Below are 18078 nucleotides of genomic sequence, written 5' to 3' on the forward strand. Positions count from 1 at the left end.
GCACCTCGTCTTCTACCTGTGTCCGCTGCCGCGTAGAAATGACGTCAACGTCTTCCGCTACTATGGTACCGGGAGGGGTCTTCGGCTGCCTCTCAAGAGTGGTGGGCGAAACCTGATACCGCTCCCACTATAGCAGAAGACATTTCGAAGCCGTCTTCGCCAGGCGTGACGCTACATGCAGGACCGATGTTCACACGTAAGCCGCCTCATTGCTGTAGCTGATGTTAGAATACACCACCAGCGTAAGCCTGCCGATAGCTAACGACGGCCCTCCGTCTCGCCGTCCGCGACTCTAACCCTGCTGCGGCAATACCTCAGCCGACGTGCGCGCCTGCCGTGCCAGGTGTGCTGTAAGACCAGACCGTCTTCCCATCTGCTGCGAGTCCGCGTCTGGGGGGTCGGACGGGTACACGGACTCACGGGCACGCCTCACGGTGTGAAGACACCGAAAACTAGCGACCAGAGATAATGCATATGTGAGAGAAGGAGCATTTCCGACGTATTCCAAAGCTGCTGGTATGGTTGACGGTAAGAAGACAAGGCATGGGATTGTATTGTGTGTGGCATCCGCATGACGTCACCGCCAAGAACTACACCAAACCGTTGACAACTGCGTCTCCAGCGTACTTCCCGTATCGAACAGTACCACAAAGAAGTACCTCTCGTCTCGGGGGCACTGTCTCGATCAATCAATAGAAGCGCATGACATGCTGCTTCCCCCTCTCACCCTTTCCAACCCCGAAGACGCAGCGGTACTAGAGGCCGGCCACCAATTGCTTTTGAAAGCTGGATTGATTTTCAGTAGAACTTGTTGGGCTTTGGCATCGTCTACCAGACGATTCCAAAGCCCAACAACAGCTACAGCACGAACGCGTTGGAGTACGGTTATTCTCGCGAGTGGTCCTCACAACAAAACGGAGGGCAGGTGTGGTCTACGGGTGTTTTTGCCTGCAACAGGATGGGTGCACCACGAGCAATGAATGCCTCTTTCCCTGTTGCTGAGCCCTGCAGCAATGATCTGCAATATGCCAACAACGGAGCCACTGCTGTACAAAAGGACTATAAAAGGAGACTGGTAACTGGGTGAAATGCAGTTGCCGTCTTCGGCGTGCCCTGCCCGCTTATACAGAGCAGCCCAGGACCACCGGAGACCTGCGGCTTTTCAAGGCGTGTATGTCCCGCATCCGAGAATCACATCCACCACAGGAAATGCGACCGCCCACACGCCACGTGGCTCTGTTAAAATCGTTGAAGAGCTACCAAGAGTCACCGTATATGGGCACGTGAACACAACTTGAACAAGGTACGTTCTTCTCTACATGAATAAATGAAGTACGGCCCCTGGGCGTTCTTTAACACCGCGAGAGAGGTGCCCGGTGATAACGCGTCAGAGCAGCAGTGACCGCCATTTCTCAAGAGCCTAAATTAACCCAGGAACGAGCACTGCTGCCGGGCGACACCGTCCGCCACGTTGCTGAGACGGGATGTGCCCGTCTCCATCCTGGGAAGACGACTTAACAGACCGAACTGCACTCCTGCTTCCGCAGCTTGAAGAAGGCCTGCGCTGCGCATGCCATACACCCGTTCGCTCTAGAAAATCAAAAAGGCATACGGACTATCTGGTCTTCACGCCGAAATCGGTTCTGCTGCTTAGCTCCTGAAGAGATCTAGCACGTTACTGTCATCCGGAGTGTCTCGAAGTCACCGAGACCTGTCACCTTTCCTCTCTAGTCAAGAAGAGCGTTGACCACCGTATTAGGCTGCATGACAGCAAAAAGAACAATGCGGGCGAAGCGATGGAGGTGAAGAACTGATCCGTGCTTCGGAAAGCGAACACAAGAACCCTTGCTCGGAATCACACAATGAAAGGTTTCAACGAGCAGGGTCAGCCCGGAAAGCCGACAAAACAAAAAGCAACGCAGTTTTGTTTCATCGTGAGACGAGCTTTCCTACTTCCCCCCCATAGCTGGGAAGTGCTGAAAACTGAGAGAAGGACACTACCACCGGAAGAAACACGCATGTGGCAGAAACCCCTTGTAGGGAGACCTCTGGTACTAACAGATTATCGCGAAAAAAAAAACTAGTTTAGAAGGAAATAACTGGTGACACCCAGTGCTGACTGCCGTACTTCAGACGCTCGTGCATTAAAGCTCTGCAGCAAGTGCCAAAAATGGATGCTGCGTTTCATGGGGTCTGGCACTTCGCGTGAAAGAGAAGTCTCTAGGCTGCTAACGCACGGGAGACCGCCAGCACGTGTCTCCCGTGCGTTAGCAGCCTAACACGAACTGCCGAAGAACCACACTTCGTCGAAGTGTAGGGACACGCCCCTCAAAGGAAAAAGGAGACAGAACAATTCCCGCACGGTCCAAATCTTTCTCCGGCCATCTCGCCTTACCTCGCTGACTCTACAACTGAGGTCCTGAGTGACCGGAAGATGGGAAAGAACTAACACGTCAGAATGATGTCTGTCCCGCCTCCAGTACACGGAGCGAACCGGGCATGCTTTCAACAGAGAGAGAACACAAGCGCGTGTTCTTTTTCCGACACCGCCGGATACATCTCTCCGACAAGATATGACTCACATTCAGTTTCTTCAAATTGGGGTACTTCTGGCCTGTCCCTACGAAAACGACGGGCTGCCCCGTGATGTAGACCATGGAAAGGGCAGCGCCAACCTAGAAACAGGACAGCACCCAAGAGGAAAGAAAGGAGACTAATCGCAGCAGCAGAACACATGCCTAGGCCAGACAGATAATGACGGCTATACTTTTGTCGACCTGAACCCGGGTACCCCGTGAAACGGACTTGAACTGAAGTCCACACCATCACATAAACCTCAAAACACACTACCGAATCTTCTTCAACAAGCAGCAATTCTGACTCTCTCCCTTCCTCAGCCGTCTTTCCAAGTAGGTCGGCCCCTCACCTGCATTGACGGCAGGAACAAGAAACATATGGACAACGTTTCGTTTCTTTGAGAAGCCCCAGCGTACTTTTTGACGCACGGTCTCGGTCCGGCGCATAAGCGGAAGTTCTATGAGGTGTTACGCCGACTCAAAACAAACTGATCTTGTCTACATGGATGGCTGTGTTTCTACCCCAAGCTAACTGACGCTGCTGACACGAGGTATGTTGATGCGGTATCGCACTACATGAGCACGTCAGCACCCCCTAGCTGGCCCTGGCGGCCCTGATGCATTGAAAGACCAAAGCCTTTCAATGCATCAGGGCCGCCCAATCTCCCCGACCCACCTTATCGTCGGAAGTGTCGAGTTCCGTTAAGATGATTCCATCGACTGTACGTCGTTGAAAGCGAGTTCTCAATCAGTCACTCTTTTGATGAGCCGTTCAATCTCCCCGACCTACCTTATCGTCGACAGTGTCGAATTTCGTTAGGATGATTCCATCGACTGTACGTGGTCGCCGCCCGCTCTAAGAGAAGACAACACGAACACTCCACGAAACTACACCTCACTCTGGTGTCGCTAGATCGAACCTATAGTGTCTACAACCAGACGATCCATATAGGAACCCGTGGAATGTAGCCGAATGAGTCTAGAAAGGCGTACGAAGGGCTACTCGCTATAGTCCACTTATACACATTCCGGGCAATGCCTATCACTGAGTAGTTTGGACCGACACCCTTGAGTCTTATTGTCTGCAACAACGAATGAAATCCGTGCTCAATGGACACCCGTCAACTGCGATCGCGGCTCCAGGTCTCACTTACAGTCGCAGTTAGGTCTATAAGAGCTTGATTGAACTTCTTGAGCTGATCCACCGCGTCGTTCCCAACTAAGGCTTCGCCAACAAAGAGAATCAAATCCGGATCGTTTATTGCCACTAACTTGGCCAAAGCTCGCATGAGCGGCTCATTATCCTGAGAGGGAAAGAACCACCTTGACGTACATGCAACCAGCCACCTACCACAGTCACTCGAGGCAAAACTCGGAGAAATTAAACAATCCCCATATAACCTTGCCTGGAGGCAGACACACGTAGTATGGTTCCTCGGTACTCTGGCCGTGGACCGACGGGAAATGGCTCACATAATACTGATTCTTGACTACATGCAGAGTCCGAGAGTACGTATAACGAAAAAGGTAAACACATCAAGACGATAGACGAATGTAAAGAGTTTCTTGTACTGTTATACGATCATACCTGCATACGACCAGCAGTGTCAATAAGAACAACATCACGGCCTTGTTGACGTGCGGTAGCAAGAGCTTCTCTCGCTATTGCGGCTGCATCTTTTCCGTACCCTCGCTCGAACACAGGAACGCCCAGGCAGCTGAGAACACAGAGTACAAAGAGACAACCCACCAAAGTTCTCTGATAGTCTCACCAGGTGAGCCGTTTTGTCTACCCCACCAGAAGATTCTCGACACGAGTGAACCGAAAAGAGAAGTCTCTCCTTCCCGTTCTTCCCTACCCCGACCCCTCAGAGTTCATGGAAGATTACGCACGAGTGCCTTAAGCCTTTTCCGGCAAGAAATATCAAGGAATAAAAAAAAGCAGTATCCACGGATTTCCAAGAGAGTCTCGCAACTCGTGACCCCCAGCCCAACTTCTCTCCATTCTTTTCAGGCGGTTGCAACAACCAACAAAGGCCCAGGGAGCAAATCCATTTGACACGGAAGCGTGCTGACTGAAGAAAAGGAACCCACACGAGATTCGCAGAGACAGACTCGGCTGAAGCAGGGCAACTTCTTTTTCTTACCGAGAATGTGTTCGTAGCTGCTCGACAGCCCCAGCTCTGAATGTGTCGCAGGCTGCAATCAAAACGTCTAGATTTCCCTTCTGCGAAAAAAATGTGCGAAACGCATGTCAGAGAAAAAAAAAAAACGATCGCACGTGGAGTTCTCGCCGGAAAACCAGACGATTTTTACCTCTCTCTCTTTTCTAATGTCGCAGCCGATCCTGCCTCCTCCAGTGTGCCAGCTGCGATGTTGTTTAACATGTGTACTCTTTCTGAATCACACACACCTATGGGTTGGACACCCTTTTCGTACCCAAAGTAAAGGCTGACCTGTTTACTAAGTCAAGCGTGACCTGTTGTCCAGTTCAAAGAGATCAACCCTCTTCGTACGCTGTCACGCCTACGCTTGTGTGTGTTTACGATGCCTCCCTCACTTCACCCTCACCTTGTCAAGATGCCCACTCTACTCCATCATCCACTTAACTTATTGTTTTTCCGACATGAGAAACTTCCTTTCCAAACGATTTATGGTGAACTTCCCTTGTGACAAAAGAAGCCACAAAGAACCTCACCGTCTTAAAGAAAACACACAGGCATAGCACAAGAGAAGACGCCAGATTGTTAACTGAGCACCCGTTGGGGAGGCGGGTTCTCACGACTTACATGCTTAAGGTAATACGCGACTTTGGCGAGATTGGTGGACTTGCCCACACCATTGACACCAAGAAAGACAATCGAGAACACTCGGCCTTCTGCCTTTGCCTCTAGCGCAAGACGGAGAACATCGACGTTTCTGGTGACAACAACAGCCCACAGCAACAAGCAACGTTCTCCCTGGACAACGGCACTTTTTCTTCTGGTGTACGGCTTACGGTTAAAGAACTCACTGAGTACATCATTGGTCTCTTCCTCATACATGGATTCTTATAAAGAAGCAACCACTTGAGAGTCATACAACGGCAAGAGTAGCCCCGCCAAATAATCCATTAATAGCAACCACTATATATCATACTCGAATGCTTACGAATGCAGGAGATGAGATATACACTGGTGATGAGAGAACGTCCCTACAGCCGAAACGGCCCTGAAACCCTAAGGGAATGTCCAAGCACCAACCCTTCTCAGAAAACGGAGTATACATGGATTTCTTGAAATACCGTTGGACGGACGGCAGTGGAGGTGCGTTTCGCGGTACTCCGTATGAGAACAACGACACGACGGAGAGGGCCGTGTTCGTCTCTCCGATGAAGACCCTGGCTCATGACAGACGGGAGTCGAGCTATGCAAATCTCATGACCTGTGTCGGCTGACATGCTCACGAGAATGCAGCGTGAAAACAGATCGACCTGTTTCTTCCTTACTTCTTGGGTGTAAGAATCTTAACGATGGCGTCACGCATAGCCAGACGCACTGTTTGCTTAACTGACGTGAAAGATGCTGTACGGGTACCCTTGAGCTGCGACTGCACCGATTGCAAGAGCAGGTCGATCACCTCTTCCGCAACATTTTTGCCTAGGCGCCATCACACGACACCTCAGCCTTTCAACCCGCATTATGCCCAAGGAAACCCCCCTTCAGCTAACACAGGTTCGCTTTTACCGACATGACAACGGACTGCATAAAAACTCTCTAACGTCCCCTCAACGGAAAACTTAAGGACAAAGAATGTGGACGACAGAAGGACATAAAGAAAGACGGATGCATGCGGGGCGGCTCTCCGCCCAAGATGCCAACCCGTGAGAGAAAGCTGTATCAATATTTTGAAGTTACGAAACGTACACCCGAGGAAGCGGGGGGAGAGCACCGATTGAAGCGTCACTGCGTCAAACTGCACAAAGCAACGGTGCAGCTCCTCGTTTACTAGCCTCGCTGCGACCGGCAGAATACTCGAACAGCCGGAGTGAAGAGCCGACAACATCCGCGGGGTAGATGCACACACCTGTGAGATTAATAGCTCGAACCATAAAAACTGCATGTATCTGACTCCAACACCCAGGAATACACGTGTATGAAGAGAAGAAGGATGCACTCACCAGCAAGAAAAGATCGGAACGCAGGAAGAGTTTCCGCTATGTCAGCATCCGTAAGAACCTTATTACCTGCAAGAAACACAACACGACGTTTACAGAGGCCACCCAGTCAAGATTGAGTGAGCTCTATTGTCGCTGACGGCCATAATGGAGAAAGTACACACTGTGAGAAGGCCGGGGACAAAAACAAACGAAATACCCTAGAACAATGAGGAGAAAAGAACGGATCACAAACAGCCTAACAACTCTTCCTTGCTTTTTGCTAGATCTAGAAATCCCAGACTGACACGGTATCTGTACTATCACGCTTCCAGGCATAAAAATTGACGAAAATAGAAGACGAGCATAAGTCCAAGAACCTTGGGAATCTAAAGCAAGTCAAAGCGGAGTGAACACGGTGATCGCGTGTGGCTTTCTCAATGAGTTCGAAGAACCCCCCGCCTCTACACTGGCCCAAGAGTGTAGAGACGGTGAGAGCTCTTCGAGCTCACTGAAAAAGTCCCATGCAGTCACCGTGTATACACCGCTTTGACTTGTTTTCAGATTCCCAAAGCTACCAAAGAAACGCTCGTGCTCTCCGATTCTCAATGCAGAGTGGCACAAAAACGAGGTGGAGTGAGAGAATGGAAGACGCTTGAGTATGTGACCGTGTTGAGCCGGGACTTAGCTTTAGAAGCGCAGAGAGAAGACGACCCCAAAGGTCGAAGACCTACTCATCCGGAACAGCGACAATTCTCTCACCCGTAAAATCTTGAAGCTTGGAAGTGAGGCGATCAAACCATCCCCCCGCACGAGTAGCACTGCCCGTCCCTGAATCGTCTCCACCATTCAGAGCAAAATCATCGTCATCATCGTTATCAGAGTCCTCCAGTTCTTCGTCAGCGCCTGCAACAAACCGAGCGAGGAAAAACCCGAGCGACCCGGTCTGAATGGAGAAAGACGACTGAAAGAGACACTACTTGGCCTCTCTAGGTATTGATGAGCTGAAAGATTCGAAAAGTCAACGGGCAAGCATCCAAGAACTACCAGGGGCATACCAGTGATCTATTTCACGGCTAACGAAGAGGGAAATGGTTACCAGTCAAACACATGTGACGAAACACTAACATGGATTTGTACACCGCGGATATCGTGAAAAAAAAAGACATCACCAGGTAGGTGCAATGTCTCAGACTGCATTCATCAGGCAAGGAAGACGGGCATCCACACACGAGTTAACACTGAACCGTTCCGGTTTAGGGCACCACAGAAAAAAGGAATCATTTCGCCTCTAGTCAGTGAAAAAAAAAGGCTGCAAGCTCATCGAAAGCACAGAAGTGGCCTTCGATACAACAGCTCCCGGTATTAGTACACCCGAGAGTGGCCCGTACCGTACGTGCTGCGCTCTGTCATGTGCATCTTGAACTCGTCATCCGCGGATTTCGTCTTTTTGCTGTTCAACAAGAAGGACAGAGCGCATCAGACAGGCCGTCATTCCACTCTCACAGAAGTTCCCGTGAGGCCCTGAAACAAACAGCTGAAGAAGCTAACCCTCTAGAGCTGTGCGTTTAGCCCAGTCTAGCCTGCTTCTCTCCTCAGTATCGAATAAGGACTACCGGGACCCCACATGGAAAGCAACAGCTACCACGTACGTCCACGGCATGCACGAGGCGCAGCTGCCCAAGTCGACCCCTACCGGACACAGAGAAGGACGCAGTTTCAGATGGGAGTGCGAACGCAGACACACGAAGGTTGGAACGTACGCTACTTGAAACTCCCCGTACGTGCACACCTGGATGCGGAGAGCCGTTTGTAGACCAACGACTGTGGAAGCACTTCAACACAAGCAGCATGGTCGACTCCAGCTTAAGTACAGGGGTCCAGTGAGTATTTTCCTCGTGATGAACTACGATGAAACACTAGCGAGAAAACAATCAGCAGTCTGTATTTACGAAACGACAGCACGCAAGTGTGATCTGCAACGAGGTGGATCCAACTGATAAACAACTGCCTGCCACAAGACAGCATAAACACCGACCTGCGCCCTTCTCATGTCATGAAACGAAGAAACCCGTGTAACACCACGACTGGCCGAACCTGAAGTCAAGGGCATCCATATTCTTCTTCGTGACACGTTGCTGACTGTCCCACTCGCGCGGCGCTCGGGTGCTTCGGGGCGCCCCACTATTGCCCCCCTTCTTGCCCTTGTCCTCAGCGTCTTCGTCTTCGTCATCTTCTCCGTCTGCGCGCCAACAGCAAAGCAGTCGGTCACAGCACTTAGTTACGACCATGAAACGCAGTCGGCTGGCTCCGTGAACAGAAGAGCACCTTCTACTACACCAGAGTGATACAAACATCCACTGAAACAAAGCAGTGAAAAAGAGAGAGAGGATATGAAAAACTGACAACGGTTTCTGCTACGTTGACCGCCTCTCCTTCGCATCTTCTGTTGTAGCCGAGACAGACGGTGAACTAACACACCTAGCGACGCCACCCTTGTCGCCCTCCGGCGTGCTCGTCCGCGCCTTTTCGATTCTACCTCGTCCTTCTCGGTGGTCAGGCGCCAGTGCCTGATAAGCATGAACCCCAGCCCCAACAAGGCGATGTATGACAGCCAGTTTCAATATCCAAGCGTGTGTACGCAAGAGAGGAGCAACGACCGAATGTGTCAATAAAAGCAGTAAAAGCTCACCAGTTCCTTTCTTCTTCTTCTTGGGCTTGAAACCCCCCCCTCGGCCGCCCCCGGCCGTGCGGCGTTCTTTTTGCTGCTGATGCAAGGTCGAGAAGAGTTGAACGAAGATATCGTCGAAGGGAACATCCGGTGGGCTTGCCACGTAATCAAGGGCTGAACGCAGAAGGGAGAGCTGCAAAAGAGAATGAAATACCCAAGAGAAGAAGTTCTGGACCTCAAGAACTATACTCAACCGCGATGCAAGCAGATGTGCTTGCTCCGAGAATGCAACGAGGCCTTGGGGCATTCGTGAAAAAGGTTTAGAGGCTTAGAAGAATGAACCTGATACACAACCAAACACCACTAAGCACTCCAGCTGAAGGCAAAACCAGCGTGAAGCTGAAAGCCGGAGATGCCGGGTGTACCCCCCGTGGTTCAAACTCAGGGCTGTCACGGCGCAGTTCATTACTCATGCCTTAACGCGGTACGCTGCTCAGAGACACAGGTCAATATGACAGGTGCTCATTCTAACGTCCGAAAGCCAGCATATATTGTTGCTGAGCGCCTCAAACTTCGGTACACACACCACCTAGCACAACTGCACGGGTCATTTACACAAGTAAAAATCTAACTTCAGTTCAGCTACTTCCGAGAGCACAAGAGAATTCGCAAGAAATACCTGACAGTTGCAAGGACAAACGCTTACGAAGCTCACACAGTGGACCGAAACAGAGTGTGCATCTGCACACCCATGAACTCAACACCTCATTGCCTTTGTAGAGCCAGCAGAGGTCGTACTCGACTGAAGCCGAACTGAAGCAGGGATAAACGCTCTTTTACCTTTTTTGCCTTGCATGTGTTTAACGAAAGCCTGCGCAGTTTGGTCCAGGAGAGCATCAAGAAAAGCGAGTTGCGCGATGCCCCGATAGATGACTACAAAAATGATTTCGAGGTTGTTGAGAAACTTCCACTGCAACGTGTACGGCGTTAGGGTCGCACTGGAGCTTCCCGAGCGCTCCTAAACAAAGAGAGAAACAGTCCAGAAACATCAGGAAGAGCAATCTGCCTTTAGACCACACGGAACTACTAGTAAGGACAGAACGAGAAGGACCGAAAGAAAAACGACCGCGAAAAGACGCGACAAGTGAGATGGCACGTCGAGGCGAAGGAAGATGAGGACAGCGTCCCAGAAAGATTAAAAAAAAAATTCCCACACTAGCAGGCAGGAAACAGCTCGCCAGCTGCTAAGCACTAGTCAGGTACCTCTTCTTGGTGAGAGACGGTACGAGACCGAGCAGGGAAGCTGATGAGAATGGGCAGTGGCTGACAACCAAATAAACCTCTGCCCCTGTCCTTCCGTCTTCCTGAGCTGAAACGACCCTTGAATGAGTGCATCCTTCCCCCATGAACACCGGCTGGACTAAATGAAAGACAGGAAGAAACGCAGCCCAGCACACAGATGATCGCTAATCAACCCCCGGCACATCTTGAGTATTATCTTGATTGAGTACGAATGACCGGAAAACCTGTACACAGCTCAGGAGAAAAGTTGGCACAGACACACGAGCGTGTACGCACACGTATACATGTACGATTGCCAACGTCAACTCGTGCAGAAGCTTGTCAAAGCGCTCGCGGCATGCGCAGCCAACTGGGATGAGAGGTTCAACGAGGCGTGTATACAATAGATCCATGCACCGTTTGCCACACATGGCACGGGTCTGCCAGGCACACACAAATATCAGAGTTCGGACACACGAAGATAGCCAGATGTCCTGCGCAAACTCCGTTCATGTACAAAGCACAGCGAGTGTCCGAGGAATACCTCGAGGAGGACGTCTTTGACTAAACAATCAAGAGGACAGCCCTGAACATTGGCGAAACAGAAGCTCCATAGAACGACCCCCCCCCGGGTGAAGGCGCAGATGGCATCAATCATTCTGCTGTTTTGAAAGGACTGCACGGGACACACAGAAAGCAAAGAACAAGAGCAACACCAAATGAGAGAATTCAGCCTTCGACGCTCTGCTTTCCTGCTGTCGCTTGTCTCCTTGAACTGATAGTTCCCCCGTGCCTGCAGAAGTCCTTCGTAGTGCATTCCAGACAAGGTGTCAACGCAAACTGGAAACCGCCGGAGAGAAAATAACAAAGCTCGCTGGGAAAAATCGGTTCAGAAGGCCGAAAACCTCTTGTGAAACGGCGGACCATGAAATATGCAGAGCCCGTCCGCAGTTGTTCTTCGGAGTTTCGACTTCTGTCAGTGTCTCCGGGAAAACTGATACAAGATAGAGATCCGAAGCTTGACAAGAGACGGGCGGAGGTATGTTCACAGCAGAGCCGTCTCTAGGGAAAGAAATAGGCGGCTAAGTAACGAGTTGTACCTTTGTTGTGAAGAGTCAGTGACAGAGGGAAACAGATAGGACAACGACCTGGCATGCAAAACCCAAGGGCCAGGCTGGTCGTGCCTGGCAGCGCTATACTCGTGGCCGCACCTGGCCTGAGGCTGTGACCTGTCAGTCAAGTGCGCAAATTACACGCTCTCCGAAGAAGAAAAGAACTCGGCAAACCCCAACGAGACGGTTCGCAAAAACGCCGCTTGAGAAGGGAAATTCGAGGAGCAGGACCAACACGCAAGAGCAGGCGCACGGACTACAGTAGCACAAGACGTAAACGGCTTACCAAGGGGAAGCACAGAAGATGCGCCGGCGCCTCGAAATGACAACTATCCCGACACTAACCCATGCAGAACCCCTGCAGCCCGGGCGCTGAAAGGTGGCTGCCTACTTACGCTCAAAGCGATGAAGAACAAGAAAAAGAGATGTGAGCGACGGCCCGTCGTCGCAAAAGGCCCGGAAGCCGTAGAAATGCGAAGTAAGGGGATGCTTTTGTTCAGCCAGGCTCTTCCTCCACAGGACGTCCACAGAACATGAGAACCAAAGCAGCCTGCTGTTCCGTACGTGTCCTCTCGTGCCAACTTTCACCATTAAAACACGCCGGCAAGCGAGAAGTAGGAATCGTTTCTCTGCATGCGGATGAATTCCTTCCTTCGCATGCAGGACAAAAGAAGAATTCTAAAGCTAGGGCAGACAGTACACGAGCTAGACGCTTCTTCGCAGACACCCGTAACAAACTAAAAAGGGAGCTTATCATAGGCACAGGCGCTCCAACGTCCTATCCGTTGCAGAGCGGTGGCTTTTGGGCCGTCTGCGAACCGTCATCTCCCGGCGGCTATTGTTTTTCTCGAAAGAGACACGAGCTCCACACATATTTTCTTTATGGCTCCTTCAGGGGATACGATACACCAGAGCACAGGGTAAAAGTCCCAACTCAAGAGCGTCCCGACCAGTCAGGTCGCAGACCGTAGTCGCTACGCAGTCTGTTGCGTATGGTCTAAGGAGAATAACGGCGCTTGGAATAATCTGACCAAACCAGCAAGTCTTCACCCTTACGTGAACACAACTGCGGACGGCGTCACGCAAATCTTCGCCCAAGTATGGGAGTAACGAGGCTTCAAGGCGCATCGGGCTGTATGTTCTGCAGTGATGAGGGAAACTTAGGGGGCAGCAACGCGCCGGAGTCGGCCCCGGCTCCTTAGAGCTTGCGGAACCCTTCTTCCCGAACTGGGACCGAGTATACCCCCAGCCCTTAGAATGTTTACCCTCGCCCGTCGAGCACGCGCGCGTGCTCTGTCGCTTCGCCTGTCTGTTGAGCGTGACAGCTTCAGGGCGCCGGATGTAGGGACTCCGTGGCGTGGCGGCGCCGATTGTTGTCACGTTAGTTCGCCGGCATTCCTGCTGTCTAGGTCAACCTCGGGGCCGGTTCTTTTCTCAGGCAGCCATTCTTCTTCGTTTGGAGACTCCCCTTCCGTAGTCCGCCTTCAGCGACCTGGAGCATACAATGCTTCTGACCCTCGTACATGCCAGTGTTCTACCTTTCCTTCGGCTTCTTTCCAGATCTCGTTCTTCTGTCATGCGACCTCTCTCTGTCCTTCACCCGCCATTCGTTTCTTTTGTTCGTCCCAGCCGTCTTTAGTTCCCACGCTTTCCACGAGGCACCGACTTACCAGGACCTGCGGGAAGCTGTCATCCACCCCCTACGGGCCAAACACGCTTAGTTTTACTACCTGCGTTCCTTGCTCGTCTTCTCCGATGTATATGGACCCTCCGTGGCCGCTAATTCCTTCCTCGTCTACGGGTCTCCAGCCTTCAGCTCCGTGGGCTGTCTGTCGTTTCTCTTTGCAGCCACCCGATTTTTCTTCCGGTTCGTCTCTCCGTTTGCCATACCTGTGGCGTTTTCCTTTCGCTGCAGATCGTGCTCACCTGTCTCTTGCTCATACTTGTGGCGGGTACTCAGTCTTTACTGTCCCTTCTTTCTCGGGTTATCTCTCCTGCTGCCACACCATGGTCGGGGCGCCTCCTTCATCTCTGTCACATCAGTCTTTCTCTTTTCCTGCCGTATCATCCCCGCCATCTCTTCAGGGTCTCACAATGTCTCTTGCTTCTTCTGCCCTGAGCAGTCTAACCCCCAGGAGGTTCTTTGGAGTAGGGGGAAGCTTTGGCTATGATGCGTTCTTCCGCGGAGCTTCGGAAGTGCTGAACAGCTCGAACGTCCAACTTCAGCATCTTCCGGATACAGAAGACGGAAGTGAAGCGGACACAGCGACGCTTCATGTTGCTCGCTTGCCTCAGCAAGTCAAGCTTCTTGGAGCTCCTTACTTTTTCAAGTGAGAAGAGACCACATCCAGCATCGAACTCTCTCGACGAGTATGGACAGTACTGCAGGCCTGCTCGGAGTGTGTGCGTCTGCTTTCCCCGACGTGCTTCCGTGTGTCCGTGAAGACCTGTTTACGGAGTAGTGGTCTGCTGTCCGGTGAATCCTGACACGGGTGTCTGTACGAGTGTGTGGTAGCTTCTTGTAAGAGAAAGAGCCTGCGTTTGTCTGTTCTTTTCCTGCAGTTCGGCTTTTTCTTCTCTTAAAACATCGTGTGTTCTCAATGCATTGCTCAGGAAGAAACGAGCCGCGCCGTTGACGTTCTACCATCATCTAGTGGACTCTTCAGCCGCGAACCGAGGAGAGGACACCAGTACCGTTTCACACAGCGCTTTGGGGCACTCTCATTGCTTTGTTGCATCTGCTCAAGCATCGCAGCTGCGCAGCAAGACTCTAGAGAATGTTGTGTTTGAGCATACAAGGGGTTTTGCTTGCCAGTTGATTCTAGAGGGGCGAGGTGTGAAGGCCTACTTTGATCCAGACTGGCCAAATCTCATGGTCAGGTGAGAAGAATTCCTGTTCCAGAGCGTGCCCGAGTGTGTAGACACGAGATGCAGACACGTGTATAAGTTAGCGCTTACAGGTGACCTCACGTGTACCCGCCACTCTTGCCTACGTCGTGTAAAGTGATTTCATATCCACTCAGTCGTGCGTATACATCTGTTTCTGCTTTCACCAAGTGCTCGCCTGACTCACGCGTTTGTTCACCGGTGTATCTGCCCATGTATTCGGGGGAATGTCGTCTCTTCCCCTCTCGAGTTGGGGGTGAGGTGGGCGCCGCACTGACCTCGACTCGGGTGGGGGTCTCGCTGCTCGTACATTTTGTACATTTGGTTCTACAGAAACTTTGGAAGCTTTCCTGGTTTGCTCTCTCTGTTTATCTGAATCGTCACTGCTGTTTGCTGCGTGTGTTGCTTTCAGGCTGGGAGTAGGTGTGAAACCTCTTGCGCTAAAGAGGCTTGCAGAACAGTACGCTACGAGGGCTAAGATTTTCGTTGACAAGCGGGGTGAGAGACCGCTCCTGCGTCGTGATGTCGGGCCGGTTTGGTATAGCAGGTTCTTCAGTTGAGTAACTGTGGGCTCACGCCGGTGTTGAGGGCGCTCAGGCGACTGCAAGAAATTTTTACAGTCGATCAGGAGCCAGAAAGGGTAGTCGCCCAAACGGATTACCCATGGCAGCTGCGCGTCCAGTTCGAGGAGGAGCAGTTTTTCCGGAGTCCGTTCTGTATTGCTTTGGGCGGTTGCCGATGTTATACAGTTCTAGCGTGGGCGTAAGACTAGCGCTTCTCAGAATCGCAGCCCGTCTGTTCGAGGTGGGGAAGACGCGTGCGCGTCTCTGTGCTCTACTGCTAGCTACTTCCGTCGTTTTGTCGTAGAAAAGGTGGGCGGAACTCGGTATAACGTATGTACTTCGCGCGCGAGCCTCCTGTTGGCTCCCACCTTGGAATCTCCATTATGCTACCACATGTTCCTGCTTCTGCTGTTTCCAGGCCTAATTCTGACAGTGCACGGGTATGATAAGTGCGCGGTAGGAACGCTGACGATGTCCCTCTTTAACCACCTTCAGGCAAACCCTTATACCATGAAAGGAGCCCATGTGGCTATGTACCCCATTAAAAAGAAGGTGTCCAAGAAAAAGTGAACGAACAAAGGACAGGGTGTTTCCCAACAGTGGAGGAAGGAGGCGCAGATGAATGTGTATGGGTGGTATATCCGAGAGTGCTGGTGTTTGGGCAGGACGAGGATTAGTTCAGCGAGAGTTCTTGTGCTGTCATAAAAACCTGACTAGCAGCACATAGCATTGGTTCAGTCGAGACTGGAATTCTCGAATCGAAGATCAGGAGGGGGCGGAGAGTTACTGTTCTTGGACCTTGCAGAAGGGGGTCACCTCAGTCCCAGAAATGCCTCAGCTCTTCTTTCAAACTTGTCACGCGATCGCGTCTGTCGGGGTGGGCAAGACGGGCCTTCACTGTTGTTGCTCCGCGGCGTGCACGAAACGGGGTCGCGCTACACGACTACAGACTGGACGAGAGCACGATTACAGCGAGTTTCATGGTGATGGTCGGGTCCTTGGAACGTAGACACACTGCACCCGAAGCAGGAAGAGAGACGCCTTTTTGCGCAAGTCGAGATATGACTGAATGTCTCACCGGGCGACATTTCGGGATGGCGCATTCACACCGGACTTTGAAAAAGGTCAATGTGTGTTCGAGGCTGAGGTCAGGGCTGTCCATGTCTCCTGACACTCGAATGTTCGAGACCATAGTATCCAAGGGAAGAGCTACACACCACACTCTGAAGTGTTATTGGGAGCAGACTTCCCCAGGGTCCTCACGGCTGCTCAACACAGCCATGTAGCTAGGGCAGCTTCTGCACAGCGCTCACTGGATAGTACGTGCTCCGCCACTCTAGATGCAAGCTGCGCATGCTCTACAAGAGCACACACGGCTTCTGGTCTTCTTTTGTAGGTGAGGTCCCAATGCAGCTAACGCAACAACCCTCCGTTAGTTAGTTGTAAGACTGGACATGAGAGAGCTTCTTGCCGGTCTCGAGGTTTCCGAGTCCACACTTTTTGTCGCTTTGCCACGACATACCACCGAACCGGCACTTCTTACCAGGGCGGAAGGCGAACGTGTATCAACAGTGCAGCTGTGGAAGGTGTGCGATTCAGGCACTACCTCAGGTAAAGTGGCCGTGCAGTGACGCACAGTCCTTCGCGTAATACACGTATTGGAGTCCTTGAACCCGACCAGTATTCTCTTCGGCTTGTGTCACGAGTTCAGCTGCAGAAGGGAGGCACGGGGACGATACTGAAGAAGGAACTGCGGGGGTTGTCTGGGGCGCAGCGACACATGACACCGCGCATCCTGGAGTGCTCTTTTCACCCAAGCGTAGCCAGTTTAGGGCAGCTTCCGTCATCTGCAGGAGCAAGCAGATGCACTCCACTTAGGTCTCGCACTGTCCGACTGCTTGCCTGAAGTTGTGCGGTGACGTGGACGGTTGGGACGCTTACTCGACCCGTCTCCCGTCGACTTCTTTAGTCCAGTGTACAAACAGAAAACCGTAGTTAGCTCAAGCCGGCTTAGTTCTTTTGAGATATAGTTGCTTCGATATCTACGCCTACTTTTCGAACCAGTGAGTTGGGTAATAATCGCTGACTCCGGGTTGGGCGTATTGTTTTCTTTGCGGATGACTTCTGGGTTTCCCCGGGAAGAACAACGGGCCCGCGCTAGCGCTGAGGCTCCAGGGTGTGCCCGGGCATACCAGGATTGTCGTCGTCGGGTTGGGACTTTTCGCTACCAAAAAACAACCAGTAGGAGAGAAAAAAACACAGTTGCTTTGTTTGTTTCATGTGACGGCCCGGACTTCAAACCGAGGGCAGCGGTAGCCGTCGAAACATCTGCGCTTCCAGCATTGCTGCTTCTTCCTCCCACTCCTACTTGATTTTAGTCTCCTTCCCCAGATTTGCTCTGCTCCGCCCGACAAATGAAGAGGACCTCCGTGGTAGGTTTCACGTTGGATTGTAACTAGTTTTCTTTAGCTGGTGACCACGCAGTCTCTTCGCCGCCTTCTCTTGTGGCGAGTGTGCTTTCTGTAAGCTCGAAGTGGTCTGTACCAGCCACAACGCTGTTCTAACTGACTGTCGCTTGCAATCATTCTCTTCCGCATCCAGTTCAGGTCGTCTCTGTTCAATTGAAGTTCCCATTTACGTTTCTTCTTTTTGTACCTTCTTCTTGCTGTAGCGGTTACCTCCGCGTGTTTTCGCTCTTACATGTTTTCCCGTCAGTCGCAAAACGTGCGCCTTGTTCTTCTCTCCGTTCGGCACCACTTGCAAACTCCTTTCTTTTGTTTAGTCACACGACACACGACAGAAAAGCGTGTCTTTTTCGTGCCTTCTATTTATCTGCTACATCAGCTCAGTAGAG

At 51.7% G+C, this 18078-nt stretch overlaps 2 protein-coding genes across 2 annotated transcripts; one reads left to right on the top strand and one right to left on the bottom strand.

Moving 5' to 3' along the window:
• Positions 1–722: 722 nt before the first annotated feature.
• CSUI_002614 (signal recognition particle receptor alpha subunit) lies at positions 723–12366 on the bottom strand. The gene is made up of 16 exons (XM_068062814.1): positions 12062–12366; positions 11208–11339; positions 10223–10400; positions 9404–9556; positions 8809–8953; positions 8103–8164; positions 7474–7617; positions 6736–6801; positions 6064–6214; positions 5366–5495; positions 4724–4803; positions 4165–4294; positions 3731–3880; positions 3367–3432; positions 2583–2675; positions 723–1760 (listed from the first exon to the last, which is right to left on the bottom strand). The coding sequence occupies exons 2-16, from the start codon at positions 11319–11321 to the stop codon at positions 1728–1730; spliced, it is 1695 nt and encodes a 564-aa protein (XP_067925209.1). The 5' UTR covers positions 11322–11339; positions 12062–12366; the 3' UTR covers positions 723–1727.
• An 81-nt stretch (positions 12367–12447) lies between these two features.
• CSUI_002615 (hect-domain (ubiquitin-transferase) domain-containing protein) lies at positions 12448–15794 on the top strand (the record flags this gene model as incomplete). The annotated part of the gene is made up of 4 exons (XM_068062815.1): positions 12448–14105; positions 14338–14655; positions 15074–15159; positions 15643–15794. The coding sequence occupies exons 1-4, from the start codon at positions 13033–13035 to the stop codon at positions 15792–15794; spliced, it is 1629 nt and encodes a 542-aa protein (XP_067925210.1). The 5' UTR covers positions 12448–13032.
• Positions 15795–18078: the final 2284 nt, after the last annotated feature.

The sequence above is a fragment of the Cystoisospora suis genome, assembly GCF_002600585.1.
Source record: "Cystoisospora suis strain Wien I chromosome Unknown contig_1084, whole genome shotgun sequence".
NCBI lineage: Eukaryota > Apicomplexa > Conoidasida > Eucoccidiorida > Sarcocystidae > Cystoisospora > Cystoisospora suis.

Coding starts and splice junctions, on each gene's coding strand:
- CSUI_002614 (XM_068062814.1), bottom strand. CDS start 11,321: ATGATTGATGCCATCTGCGCCTTCACCCGGGGGGGGGTCGTTCTATGG. Junction 8,165..8,808: donor ATGGATGCCCTTGACTTCAG/GTTCGGCCAGTC, acceptor CTTGTTGAACAG/CAAAAAGACGAAATCCGCGG. Junction 1,761..2,582: donor CCAATTTGAAGAAACTGAAT/GTGAGTCATATC, acceptor GCTGTCATGCAG/CCTAATACGGTGGTCAACGC.